Consider the following 21,295-nt stretch of genomic DNA (forward strand, 5'->3'; position numbering starts at 1 on the left):
GGCGTGTGGGGCCGAGCACCGGGGGAGCAAACGGCTACGGGATTCCGCCATTTTGTCAGCCCGACACGGCCGGCCGGGGCTGGAGACTACAAGTCCCGTGAACCCCCGCGGCGACACCGCCTAACTCTCACTGTCCGGCCTGCTCCCTTCTCCCCCACTCCCGGGGGCCAAAGGCTCAGGCTGCCGCTGGCGGCCTGCGGGCCAAGTAGGATTTCCGGGGGAAACTACTGTGGAGGCTAAGTAGGCGGCGGCGGCAACCGGGGTGAGTTTTGCAAGCAAAGGAAAGTGAGCGGGAAGTGCCTGGGGTCGGGCTGCGGCCGCGTTTTAAGCTCCGGCCACCTTCTTTGCTCCACCAGCGGGTCGCGGTTCGGGGGAGGGAAATGGCTCAAGCTGTGGTCGCTTCGAGCGGCGGACGGGGCGGGCCGGGGCCGCCGCCGCCGCTCCTCCGCCCTCCCACAACGGTCCCGCCGTGGAGCGCGCCTCGAGCAGGCTTTCCTTCTCCGCCCCAGGCTACTTGCCCGGGCCCTTTTGTCTGGGCTGCTGTGCGCCTTTGTGCCTGTGCGTGGAGTCGCCTCCTCGGGGGCGCCCCTGGGGCGAGTCCCTGCCTGGGACCTGTGCCTGGGGATCCGGTTACGGTAACTGGATCGGGTCAAAGTCCGTTTTACAAACCGGTCCAGCCTCAGACCTCTGCAGCCCGGCTGGGCAGAGCGGAAGCTTAGGAGCCAGGAGAGGCGGACGGAGTTTCTTTTGAAAACCTCTAGGGTATTGTCTAACTCTTAAACGTCAGCCCCGGGCGCCTTCCAGACACGAATCTCCAGGCGTTTTTTTTGGTAGGGGGAATGGCCTTGGGAAAAGAAGTGAGCCCCACTCCCGGGGAAACTGGGAAGGGATAGGATTTGCTGCGATGTCGGTTTGGGGTGCAGCTCCAGTCCGGGAACCAAAGAATCAAAGCGGATGGGCTCAGTGGTAGTACACCTCTAGAATCTCGGAGGAGAAAAAGTGATTTATAGCAGCAGGCAGGCAACCTTTTCATTCATTGCATGCAGAAAAAGATTACAGTACTTCAACCAGCCTCCCAACTCGTCGCCTCCCCCCCAATCCTTTTCTTACTTATTGTGCTTTAGAAATTCGAAAGAAAACGTCCATAAATAGAAGGGTCTGCTTTATAGAGAGCACAGAAACAGTGGTTTCTAGAAATCAAAAGGAGACTGTTTCACCAGGTAATAGGAATGAAACCGGTTTGCGGGAGGAGAGGTAGTAGATCCTTTAGTGCAACACGTGAATGTTGTGGATTTGGTCAAACTTTGTTAGATAGTAGTAACTTCGTGTATGTCCTGTTGGAAGACTGAATTAGTAGATATTCAGCCTAAGAAAACGCTTTATAAACGCCATTGCAAATGCTCCTTTTGAAAAACAGATTTAGTGTTTCAAGGGTCTGAAATGGGGACAGCGGGGACTCCTTTACACGAATCAGGGAAGGTCATTTAAGTTATATAGATTAAATTCCGACCCTAGCCATGTAGGCACACAAAGCCCTTTGTACTTTATTACTTTCGTATCATAATGGAAGTGATTTACTCTGAGAATTCCGGGTTGGCGGTGATATTGTGTAGAGCTGGAGGTCTTTAATGCAGTTCTTCAGTGTTTAATCTGGTAACGGGTGGGGATTGTGTTTTCCTGGCTATGCTTTGAAGAAGCACCCACAGAATTGTTCTAGTAGTTTTAAAAATAATCTGAGGGACAGCAGTTGGTAATGAGCGACTGTTCTGTATATTTTCAAACTTGTCAATGCTATTTTGTTTTAAACAGCTCATGTACAGTGTTATTACTTATTGATTGAGAGAAAAACATCAATTTGTTGTTTCACTTATTTATGCATTCATTGGTTAATTGTATAGTGAGTATACTTAGGATAAATATGTCTGTGCCTACATAGAAATAAAATAATTGATCTTTATAGAGTACAATAGTAAAAAAAAAAGTATAAAATGAGAAAAGTAACATTCTTTTCCCAGCCCCCAGTCTTATTTCCCAAAGCTTTTATTCAAAATTTTTATTTATTTATATTTTTTTAGAGAAAGAGGGAGAGAGAAACATTGATTTATTGTTCCACATATTTATGCATTCATTGGTTGATTCTTGACTGGGAATTGAACCTGCAACCTTGGCATATGGGGTCAATGCCCTAACCAACTGAGCTACCTGGCGGGGGGGGGGGGGGGGGTGTCTCTTATACATTATGTAATTTATTTTCACTACAATTCTGTGAGGTGGTTGTTCTCTCATTTTATGCTGACCAGTGTTAAATTTACAGCCTCTAGAATGTTCTGTAACTTGTCCAAGGTCACAGAGTTCACCTAGATAGGAAATAGTAGAGTAAACCATGCCTAAGTCAGGTAGTCTTTCCATTACCTCACATGTATTGCAGTTACACATCATACCACCACCACCACCACCACCACCTTGTGATTTACTGAAATCTAAATATTGGAGAAAATAACGAAAATATTTTCCACTCGGAACAAACTGATTTATAAGGAACTGGTTTCTAGAATTATAGACGATGTTCTACTGAACGGAAGTCATTCTGAACGTTGGTGCTGTTACCTTGTCTTCTGGTAGGCTGCGACTACCTTGTACCTAGGCAGAATGGCAATTTTATGTATCCCTAGGGGTGGGGAGGGGTGGCCAGTTCCTAGGCTGAGCTTTTGACTAATTGTTATTAAAAGGTTTATTTACTAAAAGATTTTTAATAATCTTTGCTTAAAGGTTTATTAAGAAATACCATATACAGCAGCTTTGGCTGCTGGCACTAACCTTGAAGAAAGAACTGAAATTCAGATACTTTTCTAGCCCAAGAGTGTAGAATCAAGAAAATGTTTCCTTTAGTTTTTGCTTTCAGTAAAACCTTTTAATCAGTTTCATACCTGCAGTTTAAGTCTTAGATGTGTGTCAGAACTCGCTGTGAATGTGACATCAGAAACAGAAAAGTACTTCCCCTCCCTTACCTAGATTCGTTTTAGATAAAATGTGTAACATGCCAATGCAATTGAGTCAAAATTAGTCTAGCCTTTTTAACTAGTAGAAGCCTGTTTCAAATCTCTTACTAAGCCATAATAATAGAAAGAACTTAAATTTTTTATAATTTATTTATTTTAGAGAGAGGGAGGGAGAGAAAGAGAAAGGAAGGGAGAGAAAGAGAAGAGAAACAAACAAATAAACATTGATTTGTTGTCCTATTTATTTATCTGTTCATTGCTTGATTATGTACCCTGGCTGGGGATAGAACTCATGACCTCGGTGTGTCTGGATGATGATCTAACCAAGTGAGCAACCTGGCCGGGGCTGGAAGGAACTTTCTTCCCTTGTGTTTTTTTGCTGTTGGTCTTTTTAAATTTCAAAAGCAGTTCATATATTCAGTCAACAAACATTTAGTGGAAACCTATTGTGTTCGAAGTACTGTTATAGGCCAATCTTAAAGCAGTGAAAACAAAATAAATCTTTTCCCTTTGGGGGCTTATGGACTGATTAGGGGTGGGGTGGACAGACAGACAAGTCAGACAGGAAATATGTACTAAAATAAAATTTTGTCTTAATTACTGTGCAGCTTTAGAGGGTAACCTTTTTGAACTTTTTCTCATCTTTAACATGGGGATAATTCCTGCTCTACCTAGCGTGTGGAATTGTTTCCAGAAGCAAGTAGAGTGAGTGAGTGGTTGTATTACACCATTCAAGTTCTTGTAGTCAGTAAGTTTACTATTATTATAAAAGGAAAAGGAGCATTGAGAGAGGATTATTTATAAAGAAACAAAGAGAATGGATGGATTCCCTGGTGTAAGAGAGTCTGGTGTCCCATTATAAACTGTTTTGTGACTAATAGTCATCTCTTCACATGGGCTACCATAACTCTGTAGATCTTTTTTTAAAAAAAATTTATTGTTTGATTACAATTGTCCCCATTTTCCCCCTATTACTCTCCCTTGCCCTACCCACCCCCCACTTCCCACATTCAGCACCCCCCCGCCCTTGTCTTTGTCCATGGATCCTTTATACATGTTCCTTGACTTGTCCCTACCTTCTTTCCCTTCTTTCCCCGGTTATCCCCCTCCCTCCCTCCCCTCTGGTCACACTGTCAGTTTGTTCTTCATGTCCATGTCTCTGGTTCTACTTTGCTCAATTGTTTGTTTTGTTGATTAGGTTCCACTTATAGGTCAGATCATACGGTATTTGTCTTTTACCTTCTGGCTTATTTCACTTAGCATACTAGTTTCCAGTTCCATCCATGTTGTCACCAAGGGTAAGAGTTCTTTCTTTCTGCTGCATGGTATTCCATTGTGTAAATATACCACAGTTTTTTGATCCACTCATCTACTGATGGGCACTTAGGCTGTTTCCAGCACTTGGCTATTGTAAATAACACTGCTATGAACATTGGGGCACATAGGTTCTTTTGAATTGGGCCCTGGCTGGTGTAGCTCAGTGGATTGAGTGCCAGCATGCGAAGCAAGGGGTCACCTGTTCCTTTTCCAGTCAGGGCACATGCCTGGGTTGCGGGCCAGGTCCCTAGAAGGGGGTGTGCGAGAGGCAACCACACATTGATGTTTCTCTCTCTCTCTTTCTCCCTCCCTTCCCTTCTAAAATGAATAAATAAAATCTTCAAAAAAAAAAAAAAAGAATTGGTGTTTCAAGATTCTTAGAGTATAATCCCAGCAGTGGAATTGCCGGGTCAAAAGGCAGTTCCATTTTTAGTTTTTTTGAGGAAATTCCATACTGTTTTCCACAGTGGCTGTACCAGTCTGCATGCCCACCAGCAGTGTGCTAGGGTTCCCTTTTCTCTTTAACCTCACCCACACTTGTTGTTTGTTGATTTATGATGGCCATTCGACCAGTGTGAAGTAGTATCTCATCGTGGTTTTAATTTGCATTTCTCTGATGGCTAGTGATGCCGAGTATCCTTTCATATGTCTACGGGCCCTCTGTATGTCCTTCTTGGAGATGTGTCTGTTCAGATCCTTTGCCCATTTTTTAATGGAATTGTTTGTCTTCCTGGTGTGGAGTCATGTGTGTTCTTTATATGTTTTGGAGATCAAACCCTTAAACCCTTGCATGAGGTATCATTGAGAAATAAATTTTCCCATATGGTTGGTTCTTTTCATTTTGCTGATTTTTTAAAAAGATTTTATTTATTTATTTTTAGAGAGAGGGGAAGGGAGGGAGAAAAAGAGGGAGAGAAACATCAATGTGTGGTTGCCTCTCGTGCACCCCCTACTGGGGACCTGGCCTGCAGCCCAGGCATGTTCCCTGACTGGGAATTGAACTGGCCACCCTTTGGTTTGCAGGTCTGTGCTCAATCCACTAGCTATACCAGCCAGTGCTGCTGATGTTTTCTTTAGCTGTGCAGAAGCTTTTTAACTTGATGTAGTCCCATTTGCTTATTATTTCCTTTATATCCCTTGCTGTAGGAGACATATTGGTGAAAATACTGCTTCATGGAATATCTGAAATTTTCCTGCCTATGTTCTCCTTTAGTACTTAAAAAAAAAAAGATTTTATTTATTTTTGGACAAAGGGGAAGGGAGGGAGAAAGAGGGGTAGAGAAACATCAATGTGTGGTTGCCTCTCATGCGCTCCCAACTGGGGACCTGGCTCACAACCCAGGTATGTGCCCTGACTGGGAATCGAACCAGCAACCCTTTGGTTTGCAGACTGGCACTTAATCCACTCAGCCACACCATCCAGGGCCTTCTCTAGTAATTTTATGGTGTCACAACTTATATTTAAGTCATTTATCCATCTTGAGTTTATTTTTGTGTATGGTGTAAGTTGGTGGTTGAGTTTCATTTTTTTGCATGTAGCTGTCCAGATCTCCCAACACCATTTGTTGAAGAAGGTATATTTACTCTATTGTAGATCTTTCTTATAGCACTTACCAAATAAGACCATTATTATTATTTATCGACTTGAGGGAGAGAAACATAGATTTGTTGTTCTACTTATTTATGCATTCATTGATTGGTTCTTGTATGTGCTCCAGCTGGGGATTGAACCCTCCAACCTTGGCATATTTTCATGGTGCTCTAACCAGTTGAGGTACCTGGCCAGGGTAAGATCATTATTTGTTCTGTATTGTCACAGTTAACTGTCTTGATGCAAGCTTTCAGATTCAAGCTTGGTTTTCAGTTTAATTTCTCTATTATGTTTAAAGCACAAGGTGTATATTTTTTTGGACATTTTGAAAATTCTGACATATTTCCTCGATATAATGTATTTACTCTTTGGAGTCCTGAATACCCGGGTTTTAGTTCCAGCTTTATCACTTACTAGCTGTGAATATCTAAGTCAGCTAATCTTTTTAAACTTCAGTTTCCTCATATATTAGGTAGGGATAGTAACAATTTCTTCAGAGGGGTCAGATGAGATAGCGGATGAAGAGGCTTTTGTAAACTGTTCAGTGATTAATAAGTGTGAGGAAAGTTAGTGTCTCTGGCAAAGGAAAAGGGGTCGCACTGTGATCGGTGCTGCGCAGGGAGGAAGGGAGCCCGGTTTTGAAGTGCATCCCCTGATGCTGGGAAGTCTCTCAGCGTGTGAACTGTCAGTGCACTGCAGTTAGACATTTATTTGCAGTATATGATATTGCTGGGTGTTTTTTCAGATATACATTTAAAATGGAATCTAATCTTGAATCAAATCTGTGCCTTAAAAAAAACTCCATTGTTGCCCTGATTGGTGTGGCTCAGTCGGGCATCATCCTGCAAACCGAAAGGTTACTGGTTGCGTTCCTGGTCAGGGTACATGCCTGGGCTGCCCACTGGTCAACCATTTGATGTTTCTCTCACACGTTGATGCTCCTTCTCTTTCTCCCTCCCTTCCCCTCTCTGTAAAAATAAATAAATAAAATCTAAAAAGACAAAAACCAGAAAAACCCTCCATTGTTAAAGATTCTCTACATTTATTCTCCCAAATGTGCACTTGTTAGCCAGATTTCCAGGAGTATTTTTTGGATCGATGTTGACTCTTTTATTCTTCAATAAAAGAGTAGATAACAATTTTATGATTGACAGAACAGAGCATTGCTTGGCTTGTTTCCTCTGTGGCTGGCTCACTGTGACGGAACTCATGTGTCTCTTACAGAGGACTCCCTCGTCCTGCCTGTACCCTGCACTTGCATGCTATCTAGTTGATAACCCGTACCCGTGATTTTTGGGACCCAGCTGCTTACTCTCTTTTGTGTACTTTGGTTGGCAACACAGTGTCAAAAATTGGTATAAAGGATTAATGATTCATCCTTACCTTGAGTGATCTCAAAGCACTTTGTCCGTATCTCTGCAGAGCACCTTTTCCTCTATAGTTTGTTTACCTCTTTATTCTCCCTACTAAACAGTACCTGTATATGAAAATAAACTGAGTTTAAGGTTCCTATGTTGTTGGTTTCAATTTATCTAACCATTACAAATGGTAAATAGTTATTACAAATAATGCTACACATAGATCTTCATGCATGTAATGTTTTTGAGAATATGAAATTACTGGATTCGCAGCTGTTAGCATTTATATATTGCTTTATCGGTATTACCGAATTGTTTGCCAGCATTACTACTCTGATTTTCAGTGCAAATAACAGTTTACTTGTTTATTCACAACCAACTTTACTAATAATAGATTTTAATATTTTAAAATAAATATATTTCTAATTTAAGTTATAAATGTTGCATACTTATTGCTTTAACATTTTAATTATTAAGAAAGTCAAACATTTTTTCATACTACTGTAAACTCTTTTTTTGCTTTTTGATCACTTATTTGTTTGGGTCCTTATGTTCTTAGATACTTTTTTAATCCTTTGATTATGAATATTAATATATTTTCAAGTTTATTTTTATTTTTGGTTTGTACATAAACCTAAATATTTCATGCCATAGCTATTCCTTCTTTTCTTTGTAAGTTCTTATATTTCTTCCATCATTAGAAAATTATTTCCCCATAGCTGGAGTAAATATTAATTTTTCAACTTTTGTTTTATTTATCTATTTTTAGAGAGGGGGGAGGAGAAAGAGAGGGAGAGACCATCGATCGGTTGCCTCTTGTGTGCCCCCCCAATTGGACAGAACCCACGACCCAAGCATGTGCCCTGACCAGGAATCAGCTGTCGACCTTTCACTTTGCAGGCTGACACCCAACCAGCTGAGCCACACCAGTCAGGGCTCGGAAGACACTAAATTAAAAGTGTTCTTATTCATCTTGAGATGCCACTATCCACCTAGGTTATTAGAAATTTTAAAATCTTCACTTTATAAGAGATCAAGGATATTAAAAAATAATAAAGTATTTTTCTTACATTAGTGTTGATGATGTATTTCATACCTCAGAATAGGGTTTATAGAGAAATGGTTGTTTCCTTTGGGTGTTGATTTTTTTTCTTTTTTTTTAATTAAACAAGGTTAAAAAGTGGAGACCTGAAACACTTTTCCTCACATTCAGTGAGTGACAGGTAGAAAGGGGCAGGATTCCCAAGGTCTAATAGCCTTACCTTTTCTTTTCCCCCCCTCCTCATGGATACCAATTAAAAATGCTGCCAGTGGATACTAAAGAGTTAACTGTACAGAACCAGTCATAGGTATGAAGAGTACTTTCCATTTTTTTTTACTTGCACACACCCAACTTTACCTCCTGTCCCTTCCCCTGAATCTAAATTTGAGGGAGAGCATTATGACCTGGGATAAACTGAGTGCATTTTTGCTGCATGTATTAAAAAGTGATACAAGCCTCTTACCTCTTGGCGTTAACAGTAAGACTGGGAGTTACACTAACAGTCTCTTACGTAGTCTGTGTGCTTACATAAACTTAGGTAAGATAGCTGGTGGCTGGGTCATCTTTGTGTAGTTGGGAGAGGGACGCCACCCTTCCACCATAGCCATAGACCACTTAGGACTGTTCTGTTAAATGAACGTATCTTTGCAGACTTGGACAGCAGGTAAATGAGAAGTCTGTTTCTTCGCATTAAACATTGCACACTTCACATTTTCTTACTGTGGTAAAGTTTACCATTTTAACCTTTTTAAAGTGTATAGTTCAGTGGCATTAAGTACATTCAGTTTGCGCAGCCGTCACCACTAACCATTTCCAAAACATTTTCATCATCGCAAACAGAAACTGTGCCCACTAAGTAATAACTCCACATCATCCTTCTCCTTCAGCATCCGGTAACCTCTATTCTACTGTATTTTTTTAAAACTATCTCCTCTTTGTATTTATAGTTGTTTTATTTTGTAGAAAATTAGGAGCTCTCTGAAGTAGAAAAGCAGCATTTAACTCTTCAGGGTACTTTAGGAATTAATAACAAAAGGTTTAATGGATTTGGTAAATAAAAAACTTTAGTATATGCTAGTGCATTTTTTGTTATTGTTTTGTTTTTGTTTTTAGAGAGACAGGAAGGGAGGGAGGAGGGAGAGAAACATCGATGTGTGAGAGATACATAGACGGGTTGCCTCTTAACCTGCCCCCAACCAGGGATCTGGCCTACAACCCAGGCATGTGCCCTGACTGGGAATTGAACCCAGTGACCCTTTGGTTTGCAGCCTGCGCTCAACCCACTGGGCTACGCCAGCCAGGGCTGATAATGTTTTTAGACATTATGTATTTTGATCAAGTGCAGAATCATGATGGAGCCAAAATCTGCTGACTTTTGTTTTGGAGCTAAAATCAAGGAGTGGGGTAAACTTTAACAATACCTAAAAGGCCAGCCCTACTTCTCATATGGCTAAAACAAAAGAGGGAACCCTTTTCTTTGCTACCTGTATTTCCATTATTTACACGTATATTGTATTAATACCCATTTTTTAAAAAGATTTTATTTATTTTTAGAGAAAGGGGAAGGGAAGGAGAAAGAGGGAGAGAAACATCAATGTGTGGTTGCCTCTTCCATGCCCCCTACTGGGGACCTTGCCTGCAACCCAGGTATGTGCCCTGACTGGGAATCCAACCAGCGACCCTTTAGTTTGCAGGCCGGCACTCAATCTGCTGAACCACACCAGCCAGGGCTCAGTTTTGCTTTTAATATCAGAAGTTATTAGCTTGTAATGCATTGTTCTATGTTTCTTTAACTACAGTTATTAAAGTTGAGGAACTAATACATATGAAAGATTTTGCTAAAGCTAAGAAGGGCGTAGAGGTGTTTCACAATTCTCATACACTAATATTAATACTATGGATACCAAGACTATGGATACCATTAGCAACAGGAGCCTTTAATACCTGTTAGGTAAACTGTAGACCAAGACTTCCAGTAGTACAGATACAAAATAAAACTGAAGTGATTTTTCTTACTTGCCTTAGGTTGTATAGACATTATCACAGCTACCAGTTAAATGTAAACCAGACTAGCAAATGTTTTGTATGCCTCTAAAATTTCATTTTAAAATCTGCTTGATATTAAAAAAGGAGATGCTTTTGGTTAGGCAGAAAAAACATAGTTGTCCTGTGTAAATCCTGTTTTGCTTATGTTGTGTGGTGCAGCACATCCTTGTATTTATGAATGTCATGTTTAGTTAAAAGCGATATTTATACACAACAGGATTTTTAACATTCAGTTAAGTACCTTAGCTGATGTGTTGTTGGCTGGTTTTACATCTAGTTAGTGCTTTCATGGAATAAGAAAATGACCCGTATATTTCCTTACCACTTTCGAATTTACAGAGCCAAATGGGAACTTCGGAGAGATCTGTTAGAACCTGGAGGTGGTGGTGGAGGGTGTGGAACAGTATTGGGAAGAGGATGGAGAGCGTATAGGAGTAAGGAGAAGAGGGGTGATGTGAGGACTTGACTGCCTTTTCTTCCCTGCCCTGCCATTTTTTATGGTGGCAGCAACTTTCTAGTTTTTGCACATGGAGATGCGCCCCTTCACCGGTCGGATTCGCTGCTTTTTCTAGAGGTGCCCTGCTGTCAGCATCCATTCGTTTGTAATCTAGTTGAAATTTTACATGGTCTTAAAAAACCATTTGGCAGTTTAGATGGTGAAAAACCTTTTAAGAACATAGAAGACTAGTGACTGTACTTTTTTTTGTTTTAAAGCATTTTAGGTCCAAGGTTGGGACCTTGTGTATGGTGAGGGCTATGACTTAGTTTTACGTGGATTTTCAGCTGTGCAGGTGGTTGGTGTCCCAAATCCCTGAGTTGTTCAAGGGTCGACTGTATTTGGCCCCTTGGACCCTGGAAGGGTGAACAATTTATTCCTAAAGGAATATGGACGTATTCTGGGTATAGGTTTGTCTTTCCCACCCTTATGGCTGCGCAGTGAAGACTACGTGTGAGGTTGGGAAATGTTTAATATGCCAGTAAGCATCTTCTCACATGACATGATTTCATGACAGGGGGCCTACTTTGTAATAAGTGCAGGAGAGGGCCCAGACCATGGGACCTGGTGGTGGCATCATAGATAGAATCATCTCCGGGAGCTGCTAACTTAGAAGAGGACTGGAATGGCCTGATGAAGGCACAGCTGAAGCACCAACTTAGTGTAGTATTTTATGACAAAGTAGTGCTGTCCCTGGGGTGCTATATATATATATAAACATAATCAACTTGCCATCAAGTAGCTGGTTGGTTTCCTTAAAAGATTGTGCCAGCCCTGGCTAGGTACTCAGTTGTTTGGAACCTCATCCTGTGCACCAGAGGGTGTAGGTTCGATCCTCAGGGCATTTATGGGAGGCAATGGATTGATGTTTTTCTCTCACATCGATGTTTTTTTTTTTTTTCTATCTCCCCCTTCCTCTGTCTCTAAAATTAATAAAAATATTCTTGGGTGAGCATTGAAAAAAGTGCGTGCCATATTGGGAGCTTCGTGTAGGTCTCTTGCTGGCCACCCGACTTTTGGTGGCATCAGTAGCTAGAGCTTTTTTGGTAAGTGGGATTCATGTGTAGTTCATAGGTAACTGTGTAGTCCATGCATAGTGTATATCTCTGCCACCATGGTCACCTTCTTTTTCTTCTTGTTTTTTACATTCATGTCTTTCATTAACCCATGTACAATTACTTGTCTTCCAGTTTGCTGGAGCAATAGGTCAGACAACATTTGCCACAATAATGTCTGTGAAAGTGGCTGCCGTAAACACTGCGGCACTGCATTCCGCTGCCGGGCACTCCCGACGAAGGCAGCTGATTTTGCCACTCTCGTGCACTTTGTAGTGTTTCTGGACAGCCAGCTTGACCTCCTTTCTCTCATGCCTGCTCTCCTTGGGAGGGCGGAAGACTTGTCCTTTTCGTAGCGCCAGCACGAAGTCTCAACGCAGGATGAAGCGTGGGCTCCTTTCGAATGTTGTAGCCAGACAAAGTACGTCCATCTTGCTGTTGCTTGCCAGCAAAGATCAGTCTTTGTTTATCAGGAGGAGTTCATTCCTTACCCTGGTCTTGGCCTTTACATTTTCTGTTGTATCCAAAGGTTCAACCTCAAGGGTGATGGTCACGAAAATCGGCATCTTGGCAGTGATTCCACCTGAGGCGGAGGAAAAAGAAGAGACAGGTTAGACCTGGGACACAGGAGAGGGAGATCGGTAGGCTGCTGGCCAGGGAGCGGGAAGAAGCACACGCTCACCACAGACGGTCACCTTCTTTCATGAGCCCATTTGTCAGCACTCGGAGGCCAGGGCAAGAGATGGATGATGAAAACTGGTTGAGTCAGTGCCCACTTGGTTGTTTAGTGCCTCTTTCATGGTAGATGTTCTCTGATGACTGTTAACATAAGTTACCAAGATCTTCAAATGTGACTATTCTTATGTCCTTCTACATCCCTCTATCTTAAGACCTCCTTGCCCAATTTTCCAATTTTTCTCCTTATACCCCCCTGACCAATATGTCAGGACATTTGCCTGTGAGTTGTCTATGTTCTAACTTCAGACCACACAAAGTAGGCAGTCAGGTGTACTGCCTAAAGCTCTGCTTGTTGGGAGGGTTTCCGTTACCACTGTCTTTCAGTGCCGTTCCCTGAATAAGGCTGCAGTGCAGCTACTACATTTTTGGTTTGTGCCCACATACCACCATCTGTAGAAAAGGGGAGGTTTCTTCTTTGTCAGCTGGCTGTTTGGCCCTCATATGGCCAGAGGTACATGCTGAGGGAGTGGTGCTTGTGCAATAGTGGCAGATGGTACGAGGTTCGGGCTGTCTGCTAATGCTTGTGACTTCTGGTACTGCTTGTGCTTGAAACTGGATGTATCACTTTCAGTAAGCTGGATTCTTGCTGGATCCACCCAACATGATGAGTTGGTGAGTCTCGCAGAACTGCGTCATGATGGTGGGTGATTCTGGATAAATGATCACGTGGCATAGCGTGGGCAGGTGTTCTCTATCTACTAGGACCCAGTAGCATGCCAGAAGTTGTTTTGCAGAAAGCATACAATTTTCTGCTGCAAATGGATGGCCTCGCTCTAGAACCCCAGGAATCTGTGTAACGATTCTCTCACTGGGGCTTGCCATAATATCACAGGATTTGCCAGGTTATCTGCATCACCACCTAGGCCCGTAGTGTTCTTCTCTGTTCTGGCTACTCTCAAAAGTGGCAATTTTTTGTGTGACCCAGTATAAAAAAGCAGTATTCTCACGTGTTGTGCTTCTTTCTTAATGGTGAGACGTACAAGATTCAGTTATTTATTTGGATGCCTTTGCTTGATTGGCATGTCTTATCAAGTCCCTGGAGACTGAGCCTATAAACATTTTACTGATGTAATTGGTATCTGAATCTTTGTAGCATTTATCTCTCACCCTTGGAGTCCATGTGTACTGACAAGGCCTTTAATGTGCTATCAATCTTTCACTTACCTAGCTCAATTATCATGATATTGTTAATGTAGTGGTTTACTGTGATTTTCTGTAGGAAGTCCAGATGGTCCCTATTTCTTAGGACTATGTTAGTGAAAGGGTGCCAAAATTGATGTAGTTCTGTAAATGAATGTTGTAATCCATTCTGTGTGAATATGATTTGTTTCTGATGCTATTTTCTGTCTTTTTAAAAAACTTAAAAAATTTGTTGATTGATTTGAGAGAGAGAGAGGAAGGGAGAGAGAAACATCAATTTGTTGTTCCACTCATTGATACATTGTTGGGTGATTCTTGTATGTGCCTGACCAGGGGGTCAAACCCACAACCTTGGAGTATCAGAATGAGGCCCTAACAACTGAGCTACCTGGCCAGGGCTTATAGGGATAAAAGAAAAAGTTTTATTTCTCCAATTTCTGTGTTAATCTTCTCTAGAAAAGATACCACATCTGGCATCTTTGGTGTTCCATGATCACTAAACTGGCACCTACATTGTGACAACTGTTAGATTGAGTTTGTGGTAATCTGCTGCCTTCCTCCAGGATTTCTGCAGCAACCATAGTGGTAAATCCTGCATCCTCTTTTTTGAGAGTATAGCCCTAGCCCTGGCTGGTGTGGCTCAGTGGATTATTGAGCACCGGCCTGTGAATCAAAGGGTCAAAGATTCGATTCCCAGTCAGGGCACATGCCTGGGTTGCTGGCCAGGTCCCCAGTAGCGGGCACGCCAGAGGCAACCACACATTGATGTTTCCCTCTCTCATTCTCCCTCCCTTCCACTCTGTCTAAAAATAAATAAAATCTTAAAAAATAAAAAGTAAAGAGTATAGCCCTAATTTCTTTCATCTTCCCTCCTTCACCACCAGGATACAATACTGTTGCTTGTCTTTTATTTATTACCTTAGCATGTGGTGTAGGGCAGCTCCTAGTGGTTTCCTTCCCCTTGGCCTTCCCCAGTATGATAACTCTTATCCTACATGCTAAGGACTCAAAACGGAGGTTGCACTAATTTCCAACTATGTCTATTTCAATTATATATGCAGGGACCAGGGAAGTGACCGCCAGGAGGTCCACAGACCCAGTGGGCCCATTGTGAACTGGGTATTGGGCCAGGACTCAGTTTATTTCCTGGTCCTCATAAGTCCATGATGACACTTCCAGACTCCAGATGTCAATGTCAGCCTGTCCTCAAAACGTTAGTGTTCCCATTTCCCCAGTTTACCATTACCTGAATGAATGGCCATAAGCAGGGCCAACTATATTGTCTGTATGCCTTGTATTCCTGGATTGAGGGTGAGCAAGAGAAATTGCCCCCCAAAAGTGCCATGGTTCCCCCAGCCCAGACAGGGATAGGATAGCCAGGGGGTGCTGGAGTGTGGCTAAGAGCCGCCTCCTGGGAAACCAGGAGGCAATAGATCATGTGTGTGAGCTGAGGCTTCAAGCCCTCAGCACAGATATCATTTTCCCCATCAGACTTCACTTAAAGAACACAAATTTACAAATGAAATTACTGATAATTTCAAGACAGCAGCTCTGGAGCATTAAACTTCAAGTGCAGCTCTGACTGGTGTGGCTCAGTGGGTTGGGCATCGCTCCACTAACTGAAGGGTTGATGGTTTGATTCCCAGTCAGAGCACATGCCTGGGTTGCAGGCCACATCCCTAGTTTGGGGGCATGCGACAGGCAGCTGATCAATGTTTCTCTTGCACATTGATGTTTCCCTTCCGCTATTTCTCCCTCCCTCCCCTCTCTCTAAAAATAAATAAATCTTAAAAAAACACTTTAAAGTGCAGATGACTTCTGGGTGTGGAATCCATGAGACCTGTGGCATATGGGGTCTTAGAGCCATAGGTTTCTTAGGGAATTGTTACTTAGTCAAACCTCGGTTTTCAGTTGTCTCCCATCTCAAACAGTTTAGTTCTCAACCAAGTTGTTCATGGAAAACAATAATGTATTTTAAAATGAAAATTATCCTTAAATGTTTTATGAAATTTTTATATTATAAATCTGATTTTCAAACCCTTAAAAATAAATCTCAGTTGACAGTGTTCTCACTTTATAAGTTGTACATTTCTATAATGTTGTACTTTTAAACTGTAATCACTGTTACTGAACTGGGTTTATTTATTTATTTTTTTAAAGATGATGTATTCCCATGTTGTAAGCATGATATTTATTCTTTTTTCTTTTCAGAAACTATACCCTACCTCCATAAACTGGTTAGTACTGACATGGAAGATCCACTTGGTGAGTATCACCTGCATTTTCCTTAGTAAATGATATTTGTGTTTTATCCTCACCTCCATTAAAGCTTTGAGAGTAAATTAATTTTTTTCATGTTCATTATGCTACTCTCTCAACTAGTGGGTCTCAAACTTTGATCTCAGGATCCCTTTATACTCTTAAATATATTTGAGGGCCCCAAAGAGCTTTATTTGTATGACTTGTATTTGTTGATATTTATAATATTATAAGTTAAAACTCAGAAATTTTGAAAATATTAATTCATCTAAAATAACATCAATAAAGCCATTACATATTGTATAAGTAACATTTTTAATGAAAAATAACTCCCCAAATAAACATTACTGAGAGGAGTGGCATTGTTTTGTATTTTTGCAGATCTGTTTAATGTCTGGTATTAAGAGAAGACAGCTGGATTTGCATATGTGCTTCTGCAGTCGTTCTTGTGTGTTATCACATTCCATGTAATCTCTGGAAAATTGACTGTGTAGTTGGAAGATAACAAGAATGAGAAGACAAATAGCCTCCTTATATTATTATAAGAAATAATTCTAACCTTGCTATTAGGGATTCCCCAGTGGTCCCTAGACCACACTTTGAGAGCTGCTTCTCTAGAATGTTAATTAATTCAAATAAAACAAGAACTATTTGGCAAATTAAAATAAGAAAATTTAAATTCTCTAACAACATGGTTAAGGGAATATAAATCTCAATACACAGAGGTTTAATATCTGCCTTTTTGACTAAAATGGCAGTTACTGCGTATCACCCTATTTATTTTCCTGTTGACTCTAATTTCAAAGAGAAATACAGTCTAGGATATCCAATTACTAAAAAATTATAGACTAGAAAGATGGTTAGAAAGTACTTCCCACTTAAAATATGCATGAATGAAAAAGGAAGCAGCGACAGTTTGCCTTACTTAGCCTCAGCATGCATGCTGGAGGAAGATTTTGATTCAAGCATTTGGTGATTTTTTACCAAATGGGAAAAGTCTGAGTCTCCTTTTATGTTAGTGTAATCTGAAGAAGTATAGTAAAAATGTTACCAAGTTTATATTCTATTCATGCCCAGCTACCATTGATGACTGTGAGTAGGCACTTTGGCCTACTTGTACAAAAATATCAGATAGCTCAAATTAATTAGCCGTTGTCTTGGATTTGAGACTATTCTTGAAAACCTTGCAAAATCAGAATTTCTCCTCTGATTTTAATGACCCTAAATGGCTTTTTTATGACCTTGTTTTTTTTTCCCCCTGAAGGATACTTTACATTGTGCCTAGTTCATCAGTGAAATCCTTAGTTTGAACACCAGAGGGCAGTTAGTACTTTATTTATCAATGTATAGTTTTATTATCAAGTTAATTCTTGAGGAGATTATTTATGAACAATTTGCTTGTAGTTGCCTGGTGACAAATCCTAAAGAACATGGGCATATGGCCTACGAGAGTAACATACAATAACTACAAAGGTCTTTACAGAAACATTTTTCTCGCTGACCTTCAACATCACCTAACTCAAGCATAACTTAAATTTGATTTAATCTAATTAAATTTATCATTGAGCTAATTAAATTTCATTTAAATTAAGTATAACTTAAATTTACTAGAGGATATCAAAGCGGGAGTTGCTATGGAAGTTATAATTGACCAGTAGTCAGTTGAAAGATAAATTGAAATGTGCTTTTGATCACTAATATGGGGAAACAGTTGTGTTCTGTGCTAGTAAGATTTTTCCTCTAATACTTTAAATCTTGGAATTTGTAAATTAGTTAACATTTACATTCATAATGTGGATTTTAGAGACATGGAAATGGTCACAGGGAGTGAGCAGTTCTGTGGTTTTTCCCAAATTGTCTGTGACCTACCTACAGCTGTAGCGTAAAGAATACTTCTGTGGGGTGAAATGAGTATTCTGAGCTCTTCAGGCAGGTGAATATTTTGAGAAGAAATTTCCTAGGACTCAGTCAAGACAAGCTGATGTCCAGGCTTACCTTGGCACTAAGTTCTTCTCTTTGAAAAGAGGGTAAATGGCAGCGGAGATTTTGGTGGTGACAGCCTTTCGTATGTCTCGTGAGTTACACTGCTCCAATCTGGATAGGTGCCCCTCTGTGCGTGATACACAGCTGTTGTCCTGGGATATTCCTAGTTACCTGGCAACTCTGCTTCTCTCCTGTGTTTCCTCTTTTTGTTTCCCAAATCTTACGTCTTCCTCTTTCTTGATTGCCAATAGCTTCTTGATGTTGGACCTCCTGGAATAGTTCTGTAATTTTTGTCTTTTTTCTTTAGCTCTACCTCCGGGAAGATTTCTTTATCTTCTATTAATTTTTTTTTTTACTATTATGTTTTACTATCTAGGAGGTCTTTTTTATATTCTTTGAATGTTTCTTTCATAATAGTCTTTCATTGTTTCAACAAATTTTCTTTGTTGCTTTGTCTCTTTTCCCCTAAGGTTACCTTTCTCTCTTTTGATCTCTTTTACAGTAGAGTTTTCCTCTGATGTCTGGTAATAGTTGTCTGCTTGAGATTAAGAGCAGGAAGCTTTAAATTAGAAGCTTTAAACGCATATGCTGGTTGCCTTGGGACCTTCCTATAGGGTGAACTTTTTGTCCCTATTGTTGTTTAACTTCTCCCTATCAGTATCATGGACCAAGAAGCAGAGTCTTCCCATCACTGTTTAGATGGGGTGAAGGGGTGAAGAGCATTGGTGGGGGTTGCTGCATTCAACATTAATTGTGCGTGTGTTCACTTAATTCCCTTAGTTTTCAGCACTATATTCCCACCAACGACCACCTTTTGTGTCCCCCAGTCCAGAGACCATTTGTTTTGTCCCTTCTAGAAAACAGACCTCCAAAATTCTGCCAAGGTGGGTGTGGAGCAAACATTCAAGGTCATGAAGTAGGGAAGATGGTAAAGGGATCAAACAGCTCTTACCCTGAATCTCCTTAATTTATTCCCTTCCCTTGCATCCCCGGCTTCAAAGAGCACAGTGGTAGAATACAGTAAGAGTATTATTAAACTCCATTGATATATGCAACCAGGTTTTTTTTTAAGTAATGACTGCACTGTACATAAGTGCTAGGGGAAGGAAGGGTCCGGAGAAAATGTATATACAGCTACGCTGCTGTGATGCTTCATACCTCACTGACATACGTTGCATTAATTTCAGGTGGGCAACATGATTTGATACTTGTAGATACTGCAAAATGATCACCACAATAAGTCTGGTTAACATTTATCATCATACACAGTTACAGGATTTTTTTCTTGTGATGAGAACTTTTATGATCTTCTCTTAGCGACTTTCAGATACCTAATACAGTATTGTTAACTACAGTCACCATGCTGTTCATTACATCGCCATGACTTAGTTATTTTATAACTGGAAGTTTGTACCTTTGAGTCCCTTCACCCATTTCACCCCACCCCACCTCACCACTTTTAAAAATGGCTCATTCCCACTTTGACTTGCTTTCTTCCTCCCTTACCCACTGTTTGTGGGTTAACAGCCGCTCTCCCCATAGCATGCCAGAGGAAAAGGTTCCGAAACCCCGGCACACGGAACTCCTGAAGGTTTTCTGGCGTAGGACAGCATCTGTATGTGTACTAGATTGCCTTCCCAAAATGTTTTACGTCTTCTGACAACTTCATTAAGTTTCTGTATCATCCTCCCACCCACAGAAGTGAACAGAATTTGTTTTAAAAATTTGGTATGTGTTTGATAAAATATTTAATGAAATAGATTATTAATGTGAATCTCAAATTTGAAACTAGATTATTTATGTGCATGGTGTTCTGGGAACAGATTTACAAGGTAACTTCTCTTGTAGATTAGAATTGATATCACATAGGAAATGGGAGAAACAGTTTGTTGAGGTGGAAAACAGAAGCTATTTCCCAAACAAATAAAGTCAGTTATTTTCGTCATACTCTGTATCTCAATTTATAAATCATTATTATGTTATAAAGGGTTTTCCCCTACCTATTCAAGGACATATGTTAAGGAGCCACACTCAGAGCTAATGTATTGAACTTCACAGTTCATGGGAAAAAATTCTGATATTATATCACTACCATCTGAAGCTTAAATGTGCTAATAACACAGTCCTTCCCTCCCTCCTCTTTAAGAACGAAGGACAAAGTATGAACTTAATTAGTTTTGAGATCCTTGGGATGTGGGAGGTAAATTCCTCTGGAATTAAACAATGCCAAAAATGATGTTAGTTCTATTTTTCCCCTGTGGTTTTAAGTAGAAATTTAACATAGCATTGTTATGAACAAAATACCTTCAGTCATCTTATTTCCTGATAAGACTGTGAACTTAGGGAGGGCTAGATCTTTTTACTGTTGTATCCCACCGCCCCAATAGTAAGCACACAATACATATTTATATGTATTTCTTACTGTGGTCTTAAAATTTTCACATAAGGTAGAACTACGCATCTTAAGAGAAATAGAGTACATGGAACCCCAGTTTCTATGAGCTTGAATAACACAGATGTCAATATAATTTTTTTCTCTGTCAGTAGGAAAGGATGAGCCATAGTACTAGTAAAGCAAGCCTGACAGGTAGCAATGCTAACATTCTGGGCTGCCTCCCATGTCCTCTCACCACTTTTTATCACTTCTGACTACTACCTACTGCCTAGAAAACCACAGCAAGTGGGAGACGGTGACTACATATGGAGACTGGTTTTCATCTGAGCCCTTATCAATGTGTCATGGCTGCTTCACAGGCAGTGATTATAAAAATTAAAGTTAAAAGGGAAGAATAGGAGGGATGTATGGCTTTCACTTATCATTTTATATGGTTTGTATTTTAGGACTGCCCAGTGTATTACTTTTATTTTTCCAAATGTGAACAGGGATTTTGTCTGCACTGTAGCGTTAGGGGCATTTTGGTTTCTTCGTTGTATTTCACAGTGTTAAAAATGAAATATATAAAAACTAACTTCTTGCCTTGACCAGTGTGGCTCAGTTGGTTGGGCATTATCCCACAAAATGAAAGTTCACAGGTTCAGCTCCCTGTCAGGGCACATGCCTGGGTTGCAGCCCAGTCCTCTGTCAAGGGATGTGAGAGAGGCAACCAATCGATGTTTCTCTCCCTCTTTTCCTACCTTCCCCTCCCTAAGAGTAAATTTTAAAAATCTTTAAAAAAATAAATAAAATTAAAGTAAGTTCTTAAATGAAGTAAGAATAAAAAGCCATAGTTAAAGGATATTAAATACACTAATGGTTATTCTGTATGTACAG

At 40.6% G+C, this 21,295-nt stretch overlaps 1 protein-coding gene across 5 annotated transcripts in view; it reads left to right on the forward strand.

The window, feature by feature from the left end:
• The window catches only part of PHACTR4 (phosphatase and actin regulator 4), a 77,652-nt gene continuing 56,357 nt past the window's right edge, over nt 1-21,295 (forward strand). Inside the window, exons 1-3 of one of the 5 annotated variants that reach the window (XM_045190732.3) lie at nt 1-262; nt 15,994-16,047; nt 16,423-16,489. Coding sequence is in view for 1 of the 5 variants with exons in the window: in XM_053921965.2 (XP_053777940.1) it covers nt 16,032-16,047 (16 nt within the window). In the remaining 4 variants the exon portion in view is untranslated. Of the gene's footprint in view, nt 263-15,992; nt 16,048-16,422; nt 16,490-21,295 lie in introns of those variants that run through there. The other 4 variants (XM_024554459.4, XM_053921965.2, XM_045190733.3 and 1 more) reach the window with 4 other exon arrangements.

This window comes from Desmodus rotundus, chromosome 3 (genome assembly GCF_022682495.2).
Source record: "Desmodus rotundus isolate HL8 chromosome 3, HLdesRot8A.1, whole genome shotgun sequence".
Classification (NCBI taxonomy): Eukaryota; Metazoa; Chordata; class Mammalia; order Chiroptera; family Phyllostomidae; genus Desmodus; species Desmodus rotundus.